This window comes from Meriones unguiculatus, chromosome 5 (genome assembly GCF_030254825.1).
Source record: "Meriones unguiculatus strain TT.TT164.6M chromosome 5, Bangor_MerUng_6.1, whole genome shotgun sequence".
Taxonomy (NCBI): domain Eukaryota; kingdom Metazoa; phylum Chordata; class Mammalia; order Rodentia; family Muridae; genus Meriones; species Meriones unguiculatus.
In genome coordinates this window covers 113,931,409-113,945,260 of record NC_083353.1, presented here as the reverse complement: position 1 = coordinate 113,945,260, position 13,852 = coordinate 113,931,409, and the positions used below count along the sequence as shown (strand labels likewise).

Genomic DNA, 13,852 nt, shown 5'->3' with positions numbered 1-13,852 from the left:
ACAAGTCTGCAGCCCATCTGCCTCTGTCCCCTCCCACACACCAGAATCCTACTCTTTGCTCCTTTTGGCCAAGAACTGTAAGCACTGAGGCCTGGTAATCAACAGCGACCTTGTGAAATACTTGGGCGCGTTCTCTTGTGACTGCCGGATGGGCTCCTCAACCATGGCTTTGCCTTGTGCTCCATGGGAAAGGCTCTCAGCCCCAACGAGACGGCAGGGTCAAGGCCTTGCTGCCAGCTCCACAGGGAAGCCCTTTGGTCTTCTGCAGTCTCAAAAGTTGATTTCCCTGAGCGCGAGGCCCTCCATCTCAACTGTCGAGCAACTGAGGCGGGAGGCGGGACGTTTGAGCTCCTGGACCCCCCTAGAACGTTACTACAAAAGAGGAGAAACGTCAGAACCTCGAAACATCCGGAGGTGAAGAGGCGGAGGGGCCGGGCCAACAGCAAGGGGCCGGGCTAACCATGGCGGAGGGCGGGGAAGAGGAGGGGTTCTGTTTCACAGCCCTCTATATAACCGGCCAGTGGCCGAGGAAACGTGCTCAGGCTGACCTTCAGGCACAGTGTCCCTGCACAATGGCGCCCTGTAGGAAGTTCTTCGTTGGGGGCAACTGGAAGATGAACGGAAGGAAGAAGTGCCTAGGAGAACTCATCTGCACCTTGAACGCGGCCAAGTTGCCGGCAGACACTGGTGAGCTCTGTTTGGGAGCGGCGCTGTGGGGAGGGCTCGGGCGTGGCAGCACCTGCTCAATGTCCCAGAGGACCTGGCTGGCTGGCCTAGGGACAACAGCCATTTGGTGTCCGGGCAGCACAGAGATGTGCCGAGGGGGGAAGGCATTTAAATGGTTCCCTGAGCCTGTGGGGCCCGGAAGGGCTTCTTGGGAGGGGGTTGCGTGGAAGGTCGCCCGGGCAGTGGACAGGAGCTAAGGGATAGGGTTAAGAAGCGGAACCAGTGTCCGGGTTGGCTAATCAAGAAAAGTGGCGCGTATCCCCCTGATTGTGAGGGAGCGAGCTGAGCTTGCGCAGGCCCTCGGCTACCTGCCCCCGGGCCTCTGGATCCGTGCGTCTCTGCACGTAGCCCGGAACTCCTCCCCGCGCCGCCGCTGGCTTCGGCCTCTGAGCTGGGGGCTCCTATCTCTACCCCTCCACAGCCTGGGCCGCTCCTGCCTTCCACCTTCCGCACTGAGCAGCTGCCAAACATGCTGAGCGGTTGCGGAATGAAAAGCAATCCTACAGCTCTCCTCAGTCTGAAAGTAGCTCACACTGCCCTCCATCTTTCCGCCTCTTACCCACCTAAATCAGAGAACCTTGAGAATGACGGAAGGGAATATCTCCTGCGCATTTATTTTCCGAGGGGTCCAATACAAACTCCAGGAGTTGGCCTCTTTTCCTTAGGCTAAAAAATCCTTGCCGGCTTGAAGAAGTGGGGATGGGCTATTTTAGAAAAAGGCTGGCACCTGGAGAATTGCTGAGTCTAGGAGGTGCCCATTCCCAGAATAGCCTGAGGAAATCAGAGCCACAGCTGTCGAAAGAGCAGAGGGCAAGATGAGGGCCACAGCCTCTCGAGGAGCGTTAGGAAGGCTCTGGTATTTTTACAGGCCTGGCCTGGGCTGTGTAGTGGACAAAGGTCAACTTTCTGGACTGAGAAACGGAGGAAAGTAGGACCCAGAGGTTGCAGCCCTGCCCGCAGGCCTGGAGAGTGAGGGTTTTCTCTGATCTCTCTCATTCTCAGAGGTGGTTTGTGCCCCCCCTTCTGCTTACATCGACTTCGCCAGGCAGAAGCTAGATCCCAAAATTGCCGTGGCTGCACAGAACTGCTACAAAGCACCCAATGGAGCCTTCACTGGGGAGATCAGGTGAGATGGGGGCAGAGAGAGTCTAGAGGGAAACTTCCTTGTGGGCTCCTTGCTGAACTTTGTTTCTTTGTTTGTTTGTTTGTTTTAGCCCTGGCATGATCAAAGACTTAGGAGCCACATGGGTAATACTGGGGCACTCAGAGAGAAGGCATGTCTTCGGGGAGTCAGATGAGGTCAGTAAAGCAGCAGGGAAGACGGGATGCTTTAATCCAAGGGGACGTCTCACTCACCATATTTATTCCTCAACAGCTGATTGGGCAGAAAGTGGCCCATGCCCTTACAGAGGGACTTGGGGTGATCGCCTGCATTGGGGAGAAGTTAGATGAAAGGGAAGCTGGCGTCACGGAGGACGTTGTTTTCGAGCAAACCAAGGCCATCGCAGGTATCTCTGGAGAAAGGGACCTTTGAGCCTAGCAAGGGCCGGCCATAGAGATGGCGTGGGGAGGTCAGCAGCCCTGCAGCCTGCCTGATTACGTTGAACTAGGAAAAGAGAGGGACTTGTACGGTCCTTGTCACTTCTGTTCCTACAGAAGGCTTAAACTCAAACTTCAAAAGCCACTAGGGGCTGGTAAGATGGCTCTGTGGGTAGGGATGCTCACTGCCAACCCTGAGATCGGAATTTGATCCCCCAAGCCCACATGGTGTGAACTAGCTTCTGCGAGTTGTCCTCCGGCCTCCATGTGTGTGCCACGGCATGTGTTCACACACGGTTGTTTTAAAGGGGGTGGAGGGGGCCACCAGGGGCTGTAGGCCATAACTGTTATAAGCTACTTGTTCACTGTTCTCTCTCTGCTCTGTCCTGCAGCCGGTGTGAAGGACTGGAGCAAGGTCGTCCTGGCCTATGAGCCTGTGTGGGCCATTGGGACTGGCAAGGTGGCAACACCTCAGCAGGTAACTGCCCGGGAGCCCTGCCCTCAGCCTGTCTTCCTTCGATAGACCTGGACAGCTATGGAGCCCATCAGGGCCAAGGAGAGTGACTTGCCCAGGATGTTCATTCCAGGCCTGTCTGGGATTGGAGCTTTGCTCTTCTCTGATCCCAGGGCTTTTCTGGAAACTCTGCATGGGTACCAGTGGTTCTTAACTCTCTTGGAATGAACAGGAAGGGTCTTAGTCTGCTTCTTCGTTCTTCTAGGCCCAGGAAGTACACGAGAAGCTCCGGGGATGGCTGAAATGCAATGTCTGTGAGACGGTGGCTCAGAGCACCAGAATCATTTATGGAGGTGAGTGGCTTTGGCTCCGGCCAAAGTGGAAGTGGTCTAAGATAGACTGAGGAGAGCCCTTCCACGGAGAGATGGGACTTAAGTGTATTCATCCTAGCCCTGACCAAGCCATCCTGTTTCTGTTCCAGGTTCTGTGACTGGAGCATCCTGCAGAGAGCTAGCGAGCCAGCCTGATGTGGACGGCTTCCTTGTGGGTGGTGCTTCACTGAAGCCTGAATTTGTGGACATCATCAATGCCAAACAATAAGCACCGCCCATCTCTTCCCACCTACCAAGCCAGGACTTAGGTTGCCCAGGAATCCTACCAGTCACAGGTTTCTGATGTCATCTGCCCCATCTTGTGGCCTAATCCATCCAGTACCTTCCCAAACCACTTACACCTCCTAGGAATGTTTGGGACTAGGTCACTTCCTTCACCACTTACAATAGGGTCACCAAGGTGGCTTCCTGGCTGAGGAGTGTAAGGAATGGAAAACAACTCTGTCCCTTCAGGCTAAAGCCAAGATCCTCTTACCCTAAGAGGCAGGATGCTCCCCTCCCCCACAGTGCTGAAGCCCTTCTGCTGTGTTTGTGAACCATCCTACATGTAAAGGGAAATAAAAACCTGGCCCCAATCTTTGTGGTTTGCCATCTTCACTGCATATTTCCATATAATTTCTTATACGGTGATAGAACTCTATGGGGGCGGGGGGGGGAAGAAAAAAAAATGAAAACCAGACTCTGTGACGATACATCTCATTATTTTTCACTTGAAAAACAATTTTTGTCCCAGGCCGTCACAGCCTTTAGTATCAGTTCCATGTCTCGCCCCTCTGATAAGGGTTACGAAGGGCCCGGCCTCTCCTCCCCTCAGCTTCACTGTCAAGTTGTCTAGGCCAGCGATGCCTCTCCACCTGTCCCCACTGTATAGGGATGGTGGCAAGGTGCCAGCACACTGTGGTGCTACAGGGTCATTTGTAGAGCAGGTAGCGCTTCATGGCAGGGGGCAGAGGCAGAGTGGATATTTGGCCAAGCCGGGTGTCCCCCAGCGCACGGCGCACACACAGGCGGCTCAGGTGCAGAAGGGATTGCGGTTCCTCCGCTGAGAGAGAGAAGGAAGGCAAGGTAAATAGAGGCGCACCTCTAGCCAGACATCCTTAAACTCTAAGGTCCTGCTTAGGCTCCCTTAGTTCCAATTCGGCCTCCTCAGCTGAGGGAGGCCTGAGACTCTGACTTGCTGCATCACACATCCAGGAAGACCTGGGAGTGAAGCCAAGGCCATCCAAGTAACAGGCCAAAGTGGCATGACCGCGAGTTTCCATCCCAAACCATTGCCAAGAGTGGCAATCCTCTCCCCACACCTAGTCCAAGTCTCACCTCTTCTTTCGCCCATGTAGCGGATGCGGACCTGGCACTGGCCCCAAACAGCGCTTACAGAGGGATAGAGGGTTCTGCCCTTCAGTCCACGGAAGGCTGGTCCCAGGTAGGTGCCCCCAATAGAGTAGCCCAGAGTCCCCTCCTCCATGTCGAGAACCACCAACAGCCTCTCTGGCACCACTAGCTGCTCACCCTGAGGTCCGGCTGGATACTGGGGCGCCTCAAGGCCCTTACCCTGATGATACAATTTTCCCCGCCCAATATCCCAGCCCCACGACTCGCTGTTGCTGCCCAAAAGCGCCGCGTAGTGGTCGGCCTGCAGCGGGGCGAGGGCGGTGGCCACGCCCACCACGGCGTGTGTGCCCCTCTGCTCCAGGGGCCAGCTGATCTCCCAGGCGTGCAGGCCCCGCGAGTAGCCCCTCTTTCCCCGGACCCCATCGGTGCTCTGGGCCACGGGGCGCCGCTCAAAGCACAGGCCCCCTTCCTTGACATCGATGTTCTCGGAGCAATCCTTGGGGTTCCAGCCGTGGCGCCGTTGGACCCCTAGGTCAGGAGGGGGTCCAGACAAGAGCTCCTCCAAGCCCTCGGGAGGAGAGAAGTCAGAGTACAGCGCCTGAGAGGCGGAGGTGCTGCTGCTGCCCCTTGCCAGGGCCGTCTGGCCCATGAGGTGGGCTGCTGAAGGGCTTCTCGGAACAGGTTTGCTGGGGCGTCTTCCCAAAGTTGAGCTCCAGATCGTCTCCCTGGAGCGGTGCGAGGAGGGAAAGGACTGTGAGGCGCAGCATCTTTTCCCTGGGGCTCCCAACAGCGTATCCCATTCCTCGGTCCCCCCAACCCTCCCAAGCCCATCACTCTGCTTTCACCCCATCTGCGCCGCGCCCTCCCTCCCCAAGTGTCCCACAGGCTCGCTCCCTCAGACCTCACCGTGGACCCTTGGTGTCCCTAACGCTCGTTCCCTCCCCCGCACCTCGCTGGGCTCCCGCTAGCCCGCAGGGACCCCTGCAGAAGCACGGTCGGGGGTTGGCTGAACGCGCCCCGGGCCCGCAACTGCTTCCGGCTCCGGCGGGGCCCGCAGGACGCCCGCCCGCGCTCCGCCCCCGCTCCGCCCCCGGCCTCGGTGGGCGGTTAACCCTCTCGTCACCGCCCGGACCACGCCCGTCGTGCCACGCCACGCCCCCAATGGGAACCTCACCGGATGCTAAGAATCCAGGCGGAGAAGCGTGTGGCATTCCAGTCGTGGACAGGCGAGCATGCTTTGTGGAGCACACTCTGGGTGGGCAACCTCTTGTCCCTGTCCCCCGACGTGAGGCTCTTCACTGCAGTTTATCTTTCCGGCGACATCTGACAACTGCCTGCCCCGCCCTCCCCTCCGCCCCGTCCCTGCCTAGAATTAACCCTTTGATGACGTCATCGGCTTGCATTCTGTGTGGAGAGTGTCCTCCACTGGAGACCTTTGTGCTGCCTGGGCAGGTCATTTCTGCGCGGCTCTGAGAGGCGTCGACGCCGTTCTTGAACCTGCTGCTCCCATTCCGTAGAATGGATTGTTCCCTGAGTGACTGTGATTGTTTCCCTGAGTCTCCCTGTGTGGCTGAAGTAGAACCCGTTCATCCTCCTGCTTCAACCTCCTGAAGTTAGGCCACTAACTGCATTAACATAGGGAGGCTGCCATTGAATTTTGACCTCCTCAAATGTCTATTGATAACAGTTGAGTTGTTTGTGTTTGTTTTTGTTTTTCGAGACAGGGTTTCTCTGTGTAGCCTTGGCTGTCCTGGACTCGCTTTGTAGACCAGGCTGGCCTCGAATTCACAGAGATTCGCCTGCCTCTGCCTCCCCGAGTGCTGGGATTACAGCCATCATCACACCTGGCTATTGATAACAGTTGAAAGATCCCATAATGCTACAGGTAATTTTAATTTTTTTTTTTTTTTTGAGGGACAGACTCACTCTGCAGCCTCCGCTGGCCTAGAACTCCCTATGTAGACCAGGATAGCCTCCAACTCCCACTGATCAGCCTGCCTCTGCCTCCTGAGTGTTGGAGTGGTTTGAAACGGTCTAGGACAGAACTGACTCTAGCCAAGAGCTTGCCTTGAATTCCTGCTCCTCAGAGCTGCATTTTCAAGTGCTAGGATTTAGGGGTATGAGTCACACATGGCTAATTTTATTTTATTTTATTTTTTTAATTCAGATGTGAGCCTGCTGAAATGGCTCAGTAGTTAAGAGCACTGGCTGCTCTTGCTGAGCACCCAGTTCTGGTTCCTGCACCCACATGGCAGCTCACAACCATCCATAAATTTCAGTTCTAGGGGACTTGATTTCTTCTGACATCCAAACGAATGTGGCATAGACACACTGTGCTGTCTGGCCTGGTGTCAACTCGACACAAACACTAGAGGTATGTGAAAGGAGGGAACCTTAATTGAGAAAATGCCGAGGGAAGATCCATCTGTAGGGCATTTTAATTACTGATGTGGGAGGGCCCAGCCCATTGTGGGTGGTTCCATCCCCGAGGGGCTGGTGGTCCTGGGCTCTATAAGAAAGTAGCCAACCAAAGACCATGCACAGGCAAGACCTAGGGCCCCTACACATATGTAGCAGGTGTGCAGCTTGGTCATCATGCGGGTCCCCTAACAACTGGAGTAGGGGCTGTCCCTGTCTCTGGATCCTCTTCCCCTAGCTGGGCTGCCTTGTCAGGCCTCAGTGGGAGAGGATGCGCTTAGTCCTTCTGTGACTTGAAGTGCTAGGGTGGGTTGATGCCCCTTGGAGGCCTCCCCTTCTCTGAGAAGGAGGAGAAGGGGGAATGGTGGGAGAGGAGGAAGGAGGCTGAGATCAGGCTGTAAAGTGATTGATCAAAAGGTCAAATAATACATACATACATACATAAATGAAAGCAGGCTGAGCAAGCTATAGAAAGCGAGCCAGTAAGCAGCGCCCCTCCAAGGCCCTCTCTGCATCAGCTCCTGCCTCCAAGGCTCCTGCCCTGTTTGAGTTCCTGTCCTGACTTCCTTTGGTGAACGGCAGTGTGGAAGTGTGAGCTGATTAAACCTTTCCTCCCCAGTTTGCATTTTGGTCGTGGTGTTTCAGCTGCAATCAAAACCCGAAAGAAGACACACACATTCATGCAAAACAGCCACAAAATGTTGTGCATTTCACACACAAAATCTCAAAAAATAAAATTTAGAGGCAACAATGTTAAGTTGCCCAATTATTGTTTCCTTCTGGGTGCTGGAAATTAAACTCAAGTCCTATTTACCACTGAGATGCACCTCCAGTGTTGCTCAGTAAATTTTCCATGTGTGTATAGAGTTGCCTGACCACCACCATTCCAGATGGCTTATTTTTATTTTAAGATTTTATTTATTTATTTATTTAATGTATGAGTGTTTTGTATCTGAAGGGGGCATCAGATTCCAGTAGAGGTGGTTGTGAGCCATCATGTGGTTACTGGGAATTAAACTCAGGACCTCTGGAGGAGCAGACGATGCTCTTATACGCTGAGCCATCTCTCTAGCTCCCCAGAAGGCTAATTCTTACTCATTCCCTGATATTCTGTACTCTTAAGGGTAATGCCATCCATGAACATCATTTTTAAAATCGTTTTGTTTTTAGTTTTGGCTTTGGTTTTTTGAGACAGGGTTTGTCTGTGTAGCCTTGGCTATGCTGGACTCAGTTTGTACACCAGGCTGGCCTCGAACTCACAGAGATCTGCCTGCCTCTGGGGATTACAGTGCTGGGATTACAAGCGTGCGCATGTGCCGCGACACCTGGCTTTCATTAGTTTCTGAAGGGGATCCGGATGTGTAATTCTGTAGACCATGCTGCCAGGAGACCTGGAGGTGGAGGGAGTTGAAACATAGTTGGGCACCCCCCCCCGGAAGACTCATTTATTCTGGAAGACAGCCCCTTTGCCAGTGATTCTAACAAGTGCTTCTCATCACCGGTTCCCCCAGACACAGCCTCGCTAGCAGTCTGCATGTTTTTCATGTTGAAGTGGTTTCTACAGCTCTTGAGTCTATCCTTGGCTAGCCTTGAACGCCTTCCACCCAAAGGCTCTCTTCTCTTAGCAGGAGGTTTGAACTGTGACTTAAGACAGAACCTTACAAAATGTTTCTATACTTCCTTGGTGTCCGAGGAAGCCAGAGGAGAGGAAACAGGATTTTCTGGGACTGGAGTGAGACAGTTGTGAACTGCTGTGTGGACGCCGGGAACCGAGCAGGAGTCCTCTGCAAGAGCACCAAGAGCTCTTAACCTTCAAGCCACCTCTCCAGCCCAAAGACAAAACTGTCCCTTTGGGTTCCTTTGTTGGTATTGGGATTGAATACAGAGCCTCAGGTTCAAACTCTACTACCCCCCAGCTACAGGCCCATCCTGAATCAGAATGCATTCTGGCTTCTTACTTAGCCCCATATTGGCACTGATGGGCATTTTCTGGTTTGTGTCTCCCAGCAGTAAGTGCAAGGAATTTAGACAGTGTTGGGTTTGGTTGGTTTGGGGTTTGTTGTGGTGGTTTGCTTTCTTTTATTTTTTAAAATGCATGTATTTGTGTGGGCATGTGTGGTGTGTGGAGAGGTCACAAGGATGCCTTTCAGACATCCACCATGTGAGTCCCAAGGTTGAACGCAGGCCAGTGAAGCTTGGCAACAAGTGCCTTCACCAGCTGAACCATCTTGCAGCCTCTGTGTGTTTGTGTTGTTTTCATGTATGTGGGTATTTTGCCTACGTGAATGTCTGTGCACCTATGTGTGTAGTATCTATGGTATCTATGGAGACCAGAAGAGGGTGTTGGATCCTCTGAGACTAGAGTTACTGATGGTTGTGAGCTACCATGTATTTAGGTACTGGAAATCGAAAATGGCTCTACTGGAAGAGCTGCTAGTATTAATTACTGAGCTATTCTCCAGACTTTGCTGTTGTTCCTCCTCCTCCTTCTCCTCCTCCCCTTCCTCCTCATCCTTCTTCAACAGCATCACAAATAGCCCAGGCTGGCTTCCAACTAGTGTGTAGCCAAGGATGACTTTAAACTCCTGATCTTCCTCCCAAGTGATTTTCTTTAAAGATCAATCACTTGAGCCAGGCAGGGGTGATGCACACCTTTAATCCCAGCCCTCAGCAGGCAGACACAGGCAGATATGTAAGTTCAAGGCCAGCCTTGATGAGTTTCAGGACAGCCAGGACTACACAGAGAAACTCTGTCTCAAAAAAAAATAATAATTACTTGAACTCTGATGAAACTATGATAGTTTAAGAATTGGATGGCCCAGTTTTACAAATTTTTTCTTTTTTTTAAATTTCTTTAATTGCATTTATTTTTGTTTGAGGCTAGGGATACACTTGTGGAGGTCAGAAGGCAACCTGCTAGAGGTGAGCTCCCCTTCTACCATGCGGGTGCCAAAAATCATACTCAAATCATTTAGGCTTGGCTGCTGGTGGCCTTTACCTGTTGAGTCATCTTGCCGCTCCACATTTACACGTTTCTTGAATCTTAACTGTATGTCTGCTGATGTCTTGAAGTCATATTTAAATGCCATACATGTGGTATATACTTAAATCCCATGCATATATGAGGTGGGAGCTATTGGCCCTAGTTTGGTAGACCAGCTTCTCTTGAACTCAGAGATCCACCTGCTTCCCCCTCCCTAGTATTAGGGTTAAGGGTGTGTGCCACTATGCCTGGCTTCTTCCAGATTCTTTGCATGGGTGACGAATTGGTTGAACTGCCTTCAAATGGGTCCTGTTGTACGGAAATAAGGTAACCTAAGAGCACCACAACGTAACTGAAAAACCGAAACACATCTAGCCTTCTAAGACACACAGAGAAGACCAGCACTGGGCTCAGCAGAGCACAGACCAGCATCCATCTTCCAAGCTAGCCAAGTTCTGCCCTATTTAACCAAACCATTGTTGATTCACGTTCAGTATTGTCTGTTACAACAGTAAACCTTTCATCCTCACAACGGATGATTTCAGTTTTCCCAGACTCATCCAGAAGGTTTAGGTACATTTAACTTCAGGATTAAAGAGCTAGTAAATTGGTAGCGTCAAACATGACATGGCATGGGGGGCGGGGAGACCAGGACCTCTGCTGAGAGGCTTCTTTATGGGCTGGAGAAGCTGCACCGGTGAAATTTCAACAACGTGGTTGCCTAGACGAGGCCTAAACAATGACAACACCAGCTGACGTGCCAAAGAGAAAGGGGGAAAGCTCACAAGGTCCCACCCCTGGATGAAGGGCTAAAGGCAATTCATCGCGGCTGAGAATCAGTATTCTTCGGGGATGAAGTTGGGTTTTCCCACCCCAAGCAGTCAGTCCTAAAAGCACACATTCGAGCAACACGAAATGAACTCAGCAGGTTGTACTTATAGGTTTACGTGTGTCAGCGATTAAAAACAAGTAGTGTTATATAATATGCAAAACAAGACAGAAAGGCTCGGACCCGAAAAAGGCAGCCTATTCTCCGAGCTCACCAATGAGGAGGAAATGGCAACTGGGCTGAGGCTGGAGAGACCTGGATTACTGGCCGCCCATAGTCCCCGCCTCCGGCCCCGCCCCCACGCCCCTGGAGCTGGCCCCGTTACCGAGGCAACGCGCTGGCAGGATGCGAGCGGGGAAGCTGACTCACGCTGGCTGACGGTCACGCGCGTGGGCGCAGAGTGTGCGCTGCGCGCCTTGGGGGCGTAGGGCGCCCCGCCGCGGCTGTGTGCGCCTGCCGAGTCCTCAGCCAGCAAGAGTGGTCTACCATCATCCAGGGCCCTCCCCTGCAGCTCGCGCTTCCGGCTCAGGGCTGGAATATTCCACCTGAGAAAAACCTGGATCCGAGGGGGGAGAGGGCGCTTGAAAGCCTGTGGCTAAGGGGCAGCTCTGGGACGGGCTGGGGAAGGCCTTTTGGAGGGGAGCTGACCGGGGAAAGCCGGAGAGGTCAGCAGGAGTTGGAATAAGCCTGGTGTGGTGACGCACGCCTGTAATCCCAGCTATGTGGATGGCCAGGGGGAGGATGGAGAGCTTGAAGCCAGCCTGGGATATATACCGCGACCTAGGTGAAAACAACTGAATCGTACTGGAAAGTTCCTGCAAGCTGGAGAAAGCCTGGCTGTAGGGAGAACCGAACCTGGACCCAGGGTGGTAGAAGGGAGGGAGATTTAGGGGAACACCTAACTGAGGCTTGCCCTAACCCAGTTTGTTTGGAAGACAGCCCCTGGGAAGGGAAAATAAAATGTTCCATTGCTCTTCATCTGCCAACCTTCCTGATGGTCCTTAGACTCTCCACAGGCAATCTTTTATTAATATTTTTTGTCCCTAGGTCTGAAGTAGGAGACAGCTCAGTTTGTGTTAGGAATCTCATGGCGGGGAGGGATAGATCAGTAGGAGAGGTCTTGCCTAGCATACTGGACAATGGCCCTGGGGGGGAAAAAAAACAAAAAACAAAAACAAAACTCCATCTTCCTTGGCAATTTATAGGCAGTTGATGCTGGAAAAGGGACAAAGGCTGCTTCTGTGGTGTAGGCGTTGGTAAATTGCCAGTGGTCCTCATGCATACTCCTAAGGAGACTCATTAGATCAACAACCCCCACCTACATTCTGAAGTATAAAAAGAACACAGCCATTACAATAGCCACACCCTCTTAAGCTCTGCCAAGATTAGTCACGGAAAATCTTTTTTCTGTCTCTCCTTCCCACAAGGTTTCTCTGTGTAGCCGTGGCTGACCTGAACTTGTTTTGTAAACCAGGCTGTCCTTGAACTCGCAGACACCCTCCTGCCTCTGCCTCCCTTGAGTGCTGGGATTACAGGTGTGCTCCACTTCATCTGGCAGAGCAAAAATCTGAATTTACCTAATAAGATGCTTTGTAATCTTAGCACTAGAGAGTCAAAACAAGGGTACCAAGATACAGCCTGGGGTACCTCTCGAAAAACAATAATGACTGAAATACTCAATTATTTCATCTACCCTTGACATTCTTCATAGCCTCAATTTCCTTTTGATGAATCCTAACTAGGATATGTTCTAGGCTTGCTGTTTCCTCACTCTTCACCAGTCCAGGAAGAGGGACAAGCATTTTGTGAGCAAGAGCAAATCCAAATGGAAGGGAGGGTTTTCTTTTTTTCTTTTCCTTTTTTTTTTTTAAAAAAAAAAGACTTATCTATCTATCTATCTATCTATCTATCCAAGGCATTCTGCCTGCACACCAAATCTCACTACAGATGGTTATGAGCCACCTTGTGGTTGCTGGGAATCGAACTCAGGACCTTTGGAAGAACAGCAAGTGTTCTCAACCTCTGAGCCATCTCTCTAGCCCCCAGAAGGGAGGGTTTTCAATATTACTTTTGTTTGTGTTTTTTTTTTTTTGCAATGATTATTTTCTTGAAAGCATGGTAAAGGGGTTGGAAAGATGGCTCAGTGGCTAAGAGTACTGGCTGTTCTCCCAGAGGACCAGGGTTTGATTCCCAGCACCCATTTGGCAACTTAATACCAGTTCCAGGGGATCCAATGCCCTCTTTTGGCCTCAAGGGGCACTAGTCACGTATATGGTACACAGACATGCATGCAGGCAAAACACTCATACACATTTTAAAATAACTAAACAATATTTTAACCATATTTTAAAAAAGCCAACTGTGCTGCAGATATGTAATCCCAGGAGAATAGACGGGGAGTCTGGCAATCTAGTGAAACCCTGTCTCAAAACAAGAAAGAGAACAAGGCCAGGTGTTGTGCACACATTAAATCCCAGCACTCGGGAGACAGACATTGCAGCCTAGCCTGATCTATAAAGCAAGTTCCAGGACAGTCAGGACTATATAGTGAGACCCTGGAGAGAGAGAGAGAACGAGAGAGAGACATGGGCAGAAAGACAGAGATACACATATACAGAGAAAGAGAGAGAGAGAGAGAGAGAACGAAATCATGCACTGGTAAAAGACACTCAGCATATGCAAGGCTCTAGCTCAGTCTCTAGTTTGTTGTGTGACAAACTTCTTGGGGAGACAAAATTCACCCCCAGATAGGGAATCCACAAGAGACCAAAGTATGAATACCACCGACAAAGTCCAATTTAGTAAACTATTTCGTTTTATTAGGGTTACTTAATACTCCTGTTGGAGTATGGGTTGGGGGTTACTTATAGAATTAGTATGACTCAAAGACAGCTGTGTTGGCAAAGCCCACTCTAGTATAGATGACAGCTCACAAAAGCTGGAAAAACTAGAACACACTGCACAGCCTGCAGGCAGCTCAGCAGGTTGGAGAGTTCTCTTTCCAGGTGTTACAGTTGGTTTAAACCTCTTCTAAGCAGCTGGTTTGTCTCAGAGTCTATTTTCCAGCTCACCTTCTGAAAGGGACTTTCAGCTTTTAATGTTTACTCTGGCAGGGAGGGGCCTAGTGAATCTGGTCAGTTTCAGGGACTTCCTGAAGCTATTTTGAGTTGTTTACTTTC

The 13,852-nt window shown here is 51.5% G+C and overlaps 2 protein-coding genes and 1 long non-coding RNA gene across 5 annotated transcripts; 2 read left to right on the top strand and 1 right to left on the bottom strand.

Moving 5' to 3' along the window:
• Positions 1–446: 446 nt before the first annotated feature.
• On the top strand, positions 447–3,686 carry Tpi1 (triosephosphate isomerase 1). Its single transcript, XM_021637041.2, has 7 exons — positions 447–687; positions 1,729–1,852; positions 1,941–2,025; positions 2,102–2,234; positions 2,658–2,743; positions 2,985–3,072; positions 3,201–3,686. The coding sequence occupies exons 1-7, from the start codon at positions 462–464 to the stop codon at positions 3,317–3,319; spliced, it is 861 nt and encodes a 286-aa protein (XP_021492716.1). The 5' UTR covers positions 447–461; the 3' UTR covers positions 3,320–3,686.
• A 105-nt stretch (positions 3,687–3,791) lies between these two features.
• Spsb2 (splA/ryanodine receptor domain and SOCS box containing 2) lies at positions 3,792–5,764 on the bottom strand. Of its 3 annotated transcripts, none has more exons than XM_021636923.2 (3): positions 5,618–5,764; positions 4,429–5,168; positions 3,792–4,153 (listed from the first exon to the last, which is right to left on the bottom strand). In XM_021636923.2, the coding sequence occupies exons 2-3, from the start codon at positions 5,090–5,092 to the stop codon at positions 4,023–4,025; spliced, it is 795 nt and encodes a 264-aa protein (XP_021492598.1). In that variant the 5' UTR covers positions 5,093–5,168; positions 5,618–5,764; the 3' UTR covers positions 3,792–4,022. The 3 variants fall into 3 exon arrangements, with proteins under 3 accessions (XP_021492598.1, XP_060240177.1, XP_021492597.1); XM_060384194.1 differs by lacking the exon at positions 5,618–5,764 and adding an exon at positions 5,393–5,530; XM_021636922.2 differs by lacking the exon at positions 5,618–5,764 and adding an exon at positions 5,350–5,491.
• Positions 5,765–5,967: 203 nt separating this feature from the next.
• On the top strand, positions 5,968–7,743 carry LOC132654292 (uncharacterized). The gene is made up of 3 exons (XR_009591957.1): positions 5,968–6,328; positions 6,611–6,817; positions 7,481–7,743. It is a non-coding gene; the product is annotated as an uncharacterized LOC132654292 (long non-coding RNA).
• Positions 7,744–13,852: the final 6,109 nt, after the last annotated feature.

Bases quoted from the DNA above. Each gene is read 5' to 3' on its own strand.
- Spsb2 (XM_021636923.2), bottom strand. From the start codon at position 5,092: ATGGGCCAGACGGCCCTGGCAAGGGGCAGCAGCAGCACCTCCGCCTCT. The intron at 4,154-4,428 runs GTGAGACTTGGA...TCTCTCTCTCAG, and splicing joins CTACATGGGCGAAAGAAGAG to CGGAGGAACCGCAATCCCTT.
- Tpi1 (XM_021637041.2), top strand. From the start codon at position 462: ATGGCGGAGGGCGGGGAAGAGGAGGGGTTCTGTTTCACAGCCCTCTAT. The intron at 2,026-2,101 runs GTCAGTAAAGCA...ATTCCTCAACAG, and splicing joins TCTTCGGGGAGTCAGATGAG to CTGATTGGGCAGAAAGTGGC. The intron at 2,235-2,657 runs GTATCTCTGGAG...TCTGTCCTGCAG, and splicing joins GCAAACCAAGGCCATCGCAG to CCGGTGTGAAGGACTGGAGC.